An 11,360-nucleotide genomic window follows, 5' to 3' on the forward strand; every position below is an offset into this window, starting at 1 on the left:
TTTTGAAGAGATGGCATTTGGGAATTTGCAAACACACTCTCACATGGTCTGCAAGCCGGGAAGGCGCATCCACAGCCGCTATGTTGGGAACTGGATAGGACACCTGCGCTGAAGCTGCACACAGCCTGAGAGTGGGCTCTGCGGCTCAGTGCCTCTGAAATGGTACCTGGAGTGTGCACCAGCTACGCGTACCAGGCTCTCTAGCAGCCTCACACTGGCTAGAGAAGAGGGAGGTCACGATTCCTCCGAAGGAATAGTGGCTTCTGCTGCATAGCAAGGGGAAGGGTGCCACACCATTCGTTCCTGAAGCAGGGGAAGGATTCTGGGATCCTAAGGACAGGTGAAAAGCTCTGGCAAGATAGGAGGAGGGAACTGATCCAGAGCAAAGGTGCGAATGCATTCACCTGACAGTTGGGGAGACTGAGGCATGACAATTGAGATGATTCAGCAGAGTCCAAAGCAGCCTTTACTGTAGAAGCACTCCCAGACAGAAGAGCCCCTCCCTGTTGGAAACAACGGGTCAGCTCCTACAAACCATGCTGGAAGTCCCCCGCACAAGGAGGGTGTGCCAGCTGACCACAGCCCGATCTGAGTCTCAGGGGTCTGAATTCCTAGAGCAGATGGCAACCATGAGAGCAGGAAGCTGCACTTTCACCACCCAGGTCTCTGGGAATCTCAGGTCAGAAGATGCCAGTAAGAAGGAAGCCAACAGTCACCTTCTTCCCCATGGTCCCTCCTAAATCTTATGCCTCCTGACGTCACCTCTATGGAGGGTTGAGCATCAACACATGTGTGCTAAGCACAGGCACCTGCTCCCAGATGGGGGCCTGTTTCCCTGGCACAGAGGATCTCCGTAAACTCTCTCTCTCATGAGCCTCAGAACCCCTGGATCCATTATATATGGCTGCAGGAAAAACTCACCCAGAGCAGTGGGCATGAATTATTCTTTGCCTGTCTACTTTGCAAAAGAAAAGCAGCGTCTGAGAAATTTCCAAAGTGTTGGTTGATACAGAAAAACAAAAACCAAAAAACCAAAAAACCATCATAAGCATTCAATTAAGCATTCCAAACACAAGGAGGCACCAAGCTCAGCCGGCACCTGGTCAAGACTTGCCCAAGCTGGGACTGAGCATCCCTATGTCTTTGAATCAGATGGTGGAGGTTCCAATTCCTGCTCCGCCAGGACAGGGCTGTATGACCTGAGACGTTCAGATCTCCCTCTCTAAGATGCAGGCTCTTTCCTCATCTACAAAATGGGGGACACGGTACCAATTCCACAAGATAACGAATGTCCAACATCGAACCCAAGGCTAGGAGTGCCAGGTACCAGGAGCTACTGTTTTATGTTTAACAGTTCATTTTTAATAATGAAGAACTCTCGGTTACTTTACAGTCCCTGTCGCTCACACCCTTCATTGTTAAAGTGGCTTACATCAGTAGGGCTCTTTGAAGATTGAATTAAACAAGACGACAGATGGACATCTACACACAGTGACGCTCCATACATAACAGATGTTCAAATAAATAACATCTATTATCATTCTGATCCTATATTCTAACCTGGGACCTAGTGGGACAATGGATCAGTAAATATTAGCTGAATAATTAGCACATTAATAGAAGAGAGGAAAGCGAACGGATTCAAGAACCAGGCTGAAAGAAATGGCTGAGTACCCAGCATCTGTGTCTGATGGGCATGCAGAGGAAGCCCCCACCCCACCCCCAGGCATCCCGCAGCCCCCATCTTGGGGTACAGCCAAGGCTTGAGACACAGATGGCCCCTCTGGGTTGTGGGGGAGCAGAGGAGTCTTTGTCACTTAACATAACAAATGACTTTTCCAAACCCCTGACAGAGGCAAGAATGTGCAGAAAAGCAAGAACTTTGGAGGGACGCGCTGGGACGCTCCTGAGGCGGATTTATTACTGTGGGCTGAAACGAAGGGCGACGTAGACGCATTACCGCCTGTGACTCTGCATCTGTTCATTTGCACATCAGAACGGACAAGTCGGGAGGCTATTAACGATGGCTTTCGAGATATTGGAATGCCTTTGGAAATTACTATCAATAAAAAACAAACTGGCTATGGAGAAGTTACTATTTTTCCCCTAGTAAACTTACTGACATTTTATTCCATTATGGATGTTGTCCAAGGTATAATGAAATGCGCTGTGATTGATGGAGACTCCTGCAGCTTCCGTGGCTTGCAGGATTCCTTTCAGGGGATGGCGGGATGCCCGGGCTGCAAAGAGATGCTTGCTTTGTCTGCAGTCCTAGCAGCTGGTCTAGGGCTACACTGTGGGGCACTCTCTAGACCAAGGAGGTTGCTTGGCCATGCAAGCTCAGAGAGTTCCCTAAGAGAAAGGCTCAGGGGTTCCAAGGCCAGTGTTCTGCCTTCCTCTGGGTTCTCTGAAGATGTCCAGCATGTCAACACATCTCCCTCGGATGCTGCTCTTTTAGAGTCTGTTGGGAGACCAACTTTGCCTTTAAAATCCTGAAGAAGATTAAAAATATTTAATCTCTCATGGAGTGATAGTGCCCATTGACCATTCGAAGTCCTCACTGCCAAGCCCTGGCCCTGGACGTTGGATGCTGCTTTGTACAACAGTGCGGCCAGAGTTAACCCTTTATTTGTTTGGTAATTGGGGTACTGCAGGAATCACGGACAGAGGCTATCAACAGGTAAGGAGAATCAACAGGTATTTTTATTCATAGCCGAAACCATGTTGTTATACAGCAGGTGATTCCTGTCCTGCTTACATCTAACTGTGTTTTCTCCTGCTTTTATAGGACCTCTTCCATCAATACTGTGTCTTTGGAGATAACTAAACGGTTCTCTTGGACGTAATATATGTATGGCCAGAACCAGATTGCCAGGCCACTTAGTTCCCTCTCTGAAGACAAGCTATAAGGCCTTCTCTACCTCAGGTTCCATGCCATGCCTTGATCCTCCTTCAGGAAGTCTGCACAGGAACTCCTGTACAGTAGTTATTTAGAAACATAACTGACTCCACCCCAGACAGAGCACTCAAGGGTCCAATGCAAAACACATATGGGAACTAATGCATAGTGAAGACATCTTGAAGACTAATGGCCTTCAATAAATAATGACAGAAATGAAGAGAAGACTCCAGGTCAATTGGTCCAAGGTCATAGAGCCATGAAGTGGCAATAACAAGAAAGGAACTCAGCTCTGTCTTCAGCAAGGATGCACGTCACAAAACTTCCTCTCAGGAAACCCACGGGCCCTCTCCTGGTCATTGGTACTTTAGTCTAAATTAATTACCCTGGTAATGTCTGCTTAGAGACCCAGTTTCTTGGTGTGTTGGAGAGATTGCAGAAGGCACACATATAAAGTGAGCTATATCACCAATCCCTCTGTCTCGTTACATATAGGCCATGCTAAAGAATCGGCGTGAAGAACATCAGCTAGATGGTGTCTGGTCTGAAATGCATCCTTCCCTGGGGGAAAGAAACCACAGCCTTCTAGTCTTTCCTTTGATGGACCTACTAAGGCATTTCCCTGAGGCAAGAGAAGCTTGAGTTTATTATTCTCAGAATAAATCAAGGATTCGGGATGTGATTCAGCCATGGAGGATGTGCCTAGTATCTTAAGGTCTGAGATCTGAGTTCCAGCAGCACACGGATCAATCAGTCAGTCAATCAATCAACCAACCAATCAATCCCAAATCTTAGGCCTGGCATTTTCTCTTATGCCTTCCCTACCATAAGTCTGATGTTCTACTTGCCTCATCTCCTACAGTCTTCCACTTAGTCCTCTGGGCTACGAACTCTGTATTCTGTACTCTATACTTAGTACTCTGTGTGCTATGCTCAGTACTCTATGTGCTATGCTTAGTACTCTGTGTGCTATGCTTAGTACTCTGTGTGCTATGCTTAGTACTCTGTGTGCTATGCTTAGTACTCTGTGTGCTATGCTCAGTACTCTATGTGCTATGCTCAGTACTCTGTGTGCTATGCTTAGTATTCTGTGTGCTATGTTTAGTTCTCTATGCTAAGTACACTATGCACTATACTTATTACTTATGATAGGTGCCCTATAGACTACGCTTGATACTCTGTTTAGCAATTCATGCACTTTATTTTAGGGACAGGAGCACCACCTCCTCTAATGACTTAGGGCACAGGACCAAATAAGTTGGTAAGAGGACGATCAGAGATGACTGAGATCAGCTGCCACCCAGGCACAACTTTAACACTTACTGTGTGCTCCCCAGGCACCCAGCATGTTCCCCGGGTCCTGGTAGAGAGAATCTACAGAACTCAGTGCAAAGAGCACTAGGCCAGAGAAGGCCATCTTGACTTGGGAGTCCCAGCAGGATGATGATGGCTCCCATCACCACCCGCTCTCAGGCCCCCCACTCCTGCCCTGGGTGCGTTCGGCTTTGGCTCCACCCACCTCCCACTCAAGCAGGCTCCCTCCGCCTGCTCCTGCTCCATAGTACGCCTCTCCTGGCTGCCTTCCTTCCTGGTCTCCCGGCTACTCCCCAGCCAGGGTTTCCTGGGGTCACCGCCCAGATCTACTCTGCCTGAGTTCTGGCTGCAGGGTTAGGTTCTAGAGACCCCAAACTGTGAGAATGACCTTCACTTAGCCTTCCCATGCCTCAGTGTCTTCCTTGTGAACTGAGGCAGTGACTGGGTCAGACACAGCAGCTTCACAGCAGAGCAGCACTGTATAGACAAGCCATCTTTACCCCAGTGATATCAGAGGCCAAGTCATACATGATGTTCCCTTGCCTAGTGGTTCTTGGTTTATGAGTACACCAGGATGACCTTGAGCCATGTTTGCAACGTGTGGGGCGAGACCCTTTTGAATGACCCTTTCACAGGGGTCACATACCAGATATCCTGCCTATCAGATATGAGCATTACTCTTGACAAGAGTATTAAAATTACAGTCAGGAAGTAGCAATGAGGTAATTTTGTGGCTAGGGGTCACCACACCGTGAGGAACTGTTTTAAAGGTCACAGCAGTAGGAAGGTTGAGAAGAGCAGATCCAGGGATTGCTGGTGGCACCCAAAGTAGGAGATTGTGCTCTGTTCAATGTATAAAACCTGGGACTGTACTGTCACCAGCTCCCACAGGCAGCAGCTGCTGCTGCTCTGGGACCACCCTTGACACCCCGTGACACACTGCTCCAAGCTACTTTAATACATTTGCACAATAACCCTGGGGTCAGTGTCTCTGTCTCTACTGAGAGGACCAGAGACAAGTGACATAATCGAAGTCACCCAGGAAGCTGCGACTGAGCCACGATCAAAGTCAGAGCTCTGAGGGGACAATATCACACCTCTCGGCTTACCACAGGGTCAAGAATATGATGACACACATAACCCTGAGCAGGGCTTGTCGCAGCAGCAGGAAACCTACCTTGGTTATGGCTGGCTGGTCCAGAGGCCTCTGGGCCCAGGGTGGGTGGCCCCTGCGGGTCACTGGTCAGGTGGTGGAGCCAGCGCCGCCGCAGTGAGCTGCGGTTTCTCCGGGGCCAGCGGATTCCAGGTGGCACTCGGGCCAGAGGACTCCTTAGTGTGTCCACATCAAGTAGTAGGTCAGGGCTACTGTGGGGGTCATGAAGGCTCCTGCTGTCCAGCAGACCCACACCCAGTGCCACAGTGGCCACTGGTAAGGCCTGCAGGCTGCTGGGAGCCCGGAGGGCCTGTGGGAGGGCCACTCTGGCCCGCTGCAGGAGCAGCAGGCTGCCGGTCATCAGGTAGGCGGCCGTGAGGAAGAGAAGCAGGAACTGTGTTCTGCGGAGAAACTTCTGGAGTCTGAAGAAAGGTTTGGCCATGCCCCTGGGCAGCAGGGCTCCCAGTTGGAGCCTGGGGACGGCTCCTAGCACCTGGGCAGGGGGGACACCAGGGCCTCCAAGGGCATCATCCCAGCATCCTGGCTCTTGACACCTGTCAGCACACTGGTGGGCTTCTGTCCCTGTGGGTTTCAAATGTCACCATCACTTCTTTCCGGCAGCTGCAAGCCCCTTGTTGGTAGCTTCTGCCCAGGGGCCACCATTTCCCCCATCCCTTAGCTCTCCTTGCCCTCGTCAGTCTCAGGAACCTAGAAAAGTGGAGAAAGAACATTAAGATGCAACAGGATCCATTACCCTCTTCCTGGGACAGGGTCCTCCCTGGCCTTGTGACTGATTTACCAAAGGGGTAAGCTCTGTGTCAGGAACACTGGACAAAGGGTTCAGATCCCACTTCTGCTGCTGGCCAGCTGTGTGACCCAGGAGAAATTGCTGAACCTCTCTGGGCTTCAGCTCCATCTGTGATGTGAGGATGATACTGGTTTGGACAGTGGCAATGACGGTCCAGGAATGATAACAGCAATAAGGAAGGAATCAACCATGGCTTCCATTGAGTCCCCAGTGACCCCACGCACTCAGCAAAGTGAGTTATGAAGTCATGCCACTGTACTCTCACCAATCTAATGGGATAGATATTGTAACATCCCAATTATACTGATGGGAAAAAAAAGAAAAGAAAAGAAAAGAAAGGAGGAGTGATTTCCTGAAACACCACAGCTGGCAAACACAAGAGCCAACATTCCAATGTTTCTCTCCAGATCCGTGCCTCAACTACTGCACAGCACAGCCTGAAACATAGTTTTACTATAGAACGCAAGTGTGCCCCACACAGGCAGGTGCATACTGAAGGTGCTTAATAAATGCACACAGCGGGCTACCTCCCTGTGATGCTGTGAAGCTGTGATCCGTATTCCAGGAGCACCTTTACAGAGGCTGGTCGCTGACTCTCACAGGAGGCAGAGGCAGGCTTGCGCGGTGTTCATGTTGACATTAAGCTGTGGTTCCCGCTGGCGGCATCTCTAAAGTAGCTATTAGGGTTGGTGGGGGCTCTGCAGCTGCCGCGAGCTGGGCTGCTGTGTGAGGAGGGCTCTGAGCACAAGGGCAGGCTTGTCCCAGAAGAAAGGACCCTGGAAGCGTGACTAAGCCGCTGGCCGTAACTAACACGGCAAGGGCAGTGTTTCAATGGCTGTTCTGTGCACTGACACGGCCTGCTGGGTGTGAGAAGAAAGGCAATGTTTTGGCTCTGGGGCCCAGCATTTCAGGCTGTAAGGAGGCTGGGGGCCCAGCAGACTGTCCGAGGGGGGCCCAGACCAGCCAGAGCCTTCCGGATTAAGTTCTGAGAGCTAAGGGGGCTGAGACCTCCAGGAGGATAGGGGTATGGTTACACAGGTCCTCATCAGCAAAGGACAGTGGGATCCAGCTGAGTGGGGAAGCCTTTGCAGATGGTCTTGGAGATTTTCCTTTCTGTCTAAGCTGGTATGTCGCCAGACCCGCCCCTGCCAGCCTCAGATTTGTAAAACCACAGAGAAAATCCCGCGAAATCCGGACTGATCTGTCTGTCCCCAGCTTGGGCTCCTCCAATCCACAGCACACAGGCTGCCAGGGTGAGCCTCCTTAACACGCGAATCTGATCATGACTGGTGTTCTGCTTAAAACCTCTTTTCAATAGCTCCCTGGAGCTTGGGGATAAACTGCAAGCGTCTTAGCATGGCACACGAGGTCTCCTTGTGGTCCAACCCACTGAGGTCCATTCTCTATGCCTCAGTAGCTCCACCGTGCATTCATATGCATTCTCTAGGATTGCAGCAGGGCCTCCTGCACACAGTGTCTCAGCCTCTATTTCCCCCCCTCTGTCTGGTTAATCTCTGCGTGACCCCTAAGGCTTAGCATAAATGTCACTTTCTCCAAGCTTTCCCTGATCACATCCACCCAGAGAGAAGGAGAGAACTCTCTGGTTCCCAACAGCCTGTGCTAAGCCCATCCCAGAGTGCAGCACTTTGGTGCAATTATCCACTTTTCGGTCATCCCCAAAGGACTCTGATCAATTTGAGAAGATGTCATTCCCCTATTTACTTTTGTCACTGTCACACAGCCTGAAGCCTGCACAAAGTGACACCTCAGTTGTCTTTGCCAGTGAAGATATGTATGTATATATATGTATATGTGTGTGTGTGTGTGTCATATATATATGAGACAGAAGAACTCTTGACAGCAGAAGCATGTTCCTGAGGAGGAGTCTGAGAGCAGCGAAACCTCAAACTCCATTCATCCATGGCTGAGAGGAAGCCTGAATTAGACAGATTCTGAGCAACCTGTGGGCAACCATCGGTCTCAGGATCACAAAGCTGCTGTGTAAGGTGCATGTGGGTTATCAGGGAGCCCTCAGCCTTGGATCTCTCCTGTGCTATAAGGAGGTTCTCAGGTGTGTTTGTGGAAGGGTTCTGGATGCAAGAGATCCTACTAGTGTAAAACCCTATAAGCTAAGTAATAGGCGAAAGGTAGCACATCGGCTGCACCCCTGCGCTGTGACCTCCCTCTTACCTAAGAGCTTGGATCTGTATACATGAGACAAGTGGGGTAGCCTCCTTGTCTACAAGTAGGGTAGGGGGTGAGAGAGAGATGTCAGGCATCAGAGATGGATCCATCAGGACTCAAAATCACCCAAGCTTTTCAAGGTCCTGCAAGTCCTCTTAGAGCCTGCTGGACCCATTCTTGAAGTGGTTTTTCTAATAGAGGCGGCGGTGACCATCACTTACAGGCCAGAGTTCCACATCCCAGGGCCCCAGAACCAGATTTTCACTCTCAGGTCTCAAAATGGCAAAGCTGATTCCCAGGTTGGCAGGGGGCCACATACTCAAAGCATCAAGAACTTGCCTCGTCCTGATCCTCCACCACACTTTATGTAGTGCCCACCCCTGCTTATCTGTTAGGCAGATGAGGTCCCTCCAGGTCACAGATCCTACCTGGCCCATCTCCATCTCCCCAGATCCCAGCATACAGCTAGTTGAGTAGCATCAGCAAGAATTTGTTAGCAGAACTTGAAAGCAGTAGAGTCAGGGTCAGGGAGATTTGCAGCACAGAGCTCACAGACAAGCTTAGAGGTGTAAGACAGCAGAGAAAGCTGAGACCCAGCAGAAATCTGGCCACTTTTCGTCTGCAGTGGACGTGGATGTCCATTGCTGGCCCACTGTATCCCAAAGTCACTGGGCCTTCATTATAGCAAACCTAATCCCAGGGCAGGACCTCAGGCCCCTTGTCTGTGCATAGGTAAAAGCGAATGGTTGTAGAACCATACTCTGGTTGCCTGGACTGTGACTGATACCGGTTATGAATGCCAAAGAGGCACACCGGAGCCGCTGGAGGACAAACCCACAGCAGGTGCTCCCAAGAACCTGTCTCCTTCCTCCTGGACCTCCTATTCCCAGAGGGTCCGACAGCCTTCTCTTGCTTGACGTTGAGCTAACCGCTGTTGGCAACTGCTTAATGTTCAGTGACACCGTTTATTAGGCTCTTGCGGTGTGAATAAATAGATTAGATGGCCTGTGTACCTCACGGGCCCCTGGATCCTCATGGGAGGCAGACAGCTTGCTTCCTATCAGCTGAGAACTGTCCCCATACCTGGAGCCATCCTGTGGCCAAAAATCTCACTACCCCTTTCCCCACTTGAGTTCTGGCTCTGCACGTGGTAAGATTTATTCTTAAAAACTTAGTGTGTCTCCATCACAGGTTTGAGACTGTGCCAGGCAGAAGCTCCTCCCGTTCGGGCCTTTCCAGTCAAACCTAAGAGGCACTGCCAAGGGCAGGCTCTGAGGCTGCCTTTGAGCTCTTTCCCCTCTTCTGGAAGTCTTCCACATCCCCCAAGTCTTGCTTCACAGCTGCTTTCCCTGATCTGGAACCCTCGGGGAAGGACTACCGAGCACATCCCCTGTCCCAAAACCTCCACTTGAGGCTCTGTCCAGATGGGATGAATGTCCATCTGCCACCTTGCTCAGTGTTCTATACATCCTTGGAGTTATTTTAGGGCTTAGGGAAAGAGTCCCTGAGATAGCCCAGGAATGAGAGACGAATAATTGAGCCAAGGCTTCGAGGAGTCTCAGAGAGGAAAAGCAAGTTCCCAGTGCAAGGGGGACTCAGAAAACCTGGGCTTTGGAAAAGGGTGAGTAGCACCTACCTGAGGGCCAGGTTGGGGTGGGAGCCCTAGGAGTGCTAGGAGAAAGAGGAAGGGAAAAGAGAGGAGTAGGGATCACCCTAGGACTGGTCTCTAGGGTTCAGTCATGTGACTCCACCTCCCTTCTACCTTCTGGCTATCGACGAATAGCATTAATAAGAGAGAAAATGACCAGTGCCCCCCACATGGATCCCAGCCACTGTGGCCACCAAGAAAGGGTGACTCAAAGCTGTCTGCACATAGGGCAGCATCCTAATGACAAAACACAGGTCCAGCAGGCTGCTTCTCAGGCAAGATAAGGACCTATGCCACAACTGCTCAGAGTCCCAGGTCACTGACCAACTAGAAGCTAGCAGCTCTGTGCTTTAGGGCCTCAGGGAAGGTGTAAGTGGGGCTGGGCCGCAGTGTTCTCTCACCCCTCAGTTCACCTTCTCCATCCTCTGCTGCTCTCTTCAATGCTTGTCATCTGAAGCCCATTGCTCAGAGCTGTGTCCTCCCAGCATCCCAAGAAAGCATCTACCCTACTGCATAGCACTAATTATGCTACAGCTTGCAGGGGCCACAGGACGAGGAGGAACTGGCCCACACTCCTCCACTGTCGCTCAGTGTGTTGTCTTGGTCTCGCTCCCAGCCCCCTCCCTCAGACTACTCGTTACAGAATCCTATGTCCAAACCAGTGCTCCTGGTCAGCCGGAGAGGTTTCGAGCTTCCTTAAGGTGCATATTATTCAACCAGTCCGGGATGCTCTTCCCAAATCACAGGCCTGAAATACTTCCCCACCCTCAAGGCTCAGCTCAATAACACTTCCTCCTCAAAACCTTCTCAACCCCTAAAGCAGATTGGTTCTTCAGTACTGACACAGACGCTAGATGCATGGTGACCTGTGACTGGGCTTGCGTTCTACTTTGAGTCTGCCTGTTGGTAAATATCTCTACATCCTCTCCCAGCCTGCGAGTCACTCCCAGGCATAGTCAGTATCTCTGACTGCTCCTGGGAATACTGCCCTCGCTCCAGGGTCTGAGGCTGGAAAGGGGGAGGGGGATTGAGATACCCACAAAACACAAACCTGCAGGCCCTTACTGAAACGGGGTAGGGATTCCATTTTTGAAGAGGCGAAAATTCTTTGAACTTCAGAACTCAAGAAAAATTTCAAATAAAAATGTTTCTTGAGGCTTGGGGAGATAGCTCAGTGAGCAAAGTGCTCTCTCGGGAAGCATAAGTTCCTGAGTTCAGATCCCCAGCGTTCCGGGAAAAACCAGGCATGGTAGTGTTTCTATAACCCCAGTGGTGGACAGGGGGAGATAGGTGGATCCCAGAGACTTGCTGACTGGACAGTACAGCTGAAGCAACAAGCTCGGTGAGGTAACCT

At 50.6% G+C, this 11,360-nt stretch overlaps 1 protein-coding gene across 1 annotated transcript in view; it reads right to left on the reverse strand.

The window, feature by feature from the left end:
• Wscd1 (WSC domain containing 1) overlaps window positions 1–5,964 on the reverse strand; it is a 30,668-nt gene extending 24,704 nt beyond the window's left edge. The window contains exon 1 of the mRNA XM_032911774.1: window positions 5,391–5,964. Coding sequence (XP_032767665.1) covers window positions 5,391–5,808 — 418 coding nt within the window. The 5' untranslated portion in view covers window positions 5,809–5,964. The remainder of the gene's footprint in view (window positions 1–5,390) is intronic.
• Window positions 5,965–11,360: the final 5,396 nt, after the last annotated feature.

Source organism: Rattus rattus, chromosome 9, assembly GCF_011064425.1.
Source record: "Rattus rattus isolate New Zealand chromosome 9, Rrattus_CSIRO_v1, whole genome shotgun sequence".
NCBI lineage: Eukaryota > Metazoa > Chordata > Mammalia > Rodentia > Muridae > Rattus > Rattus rattus.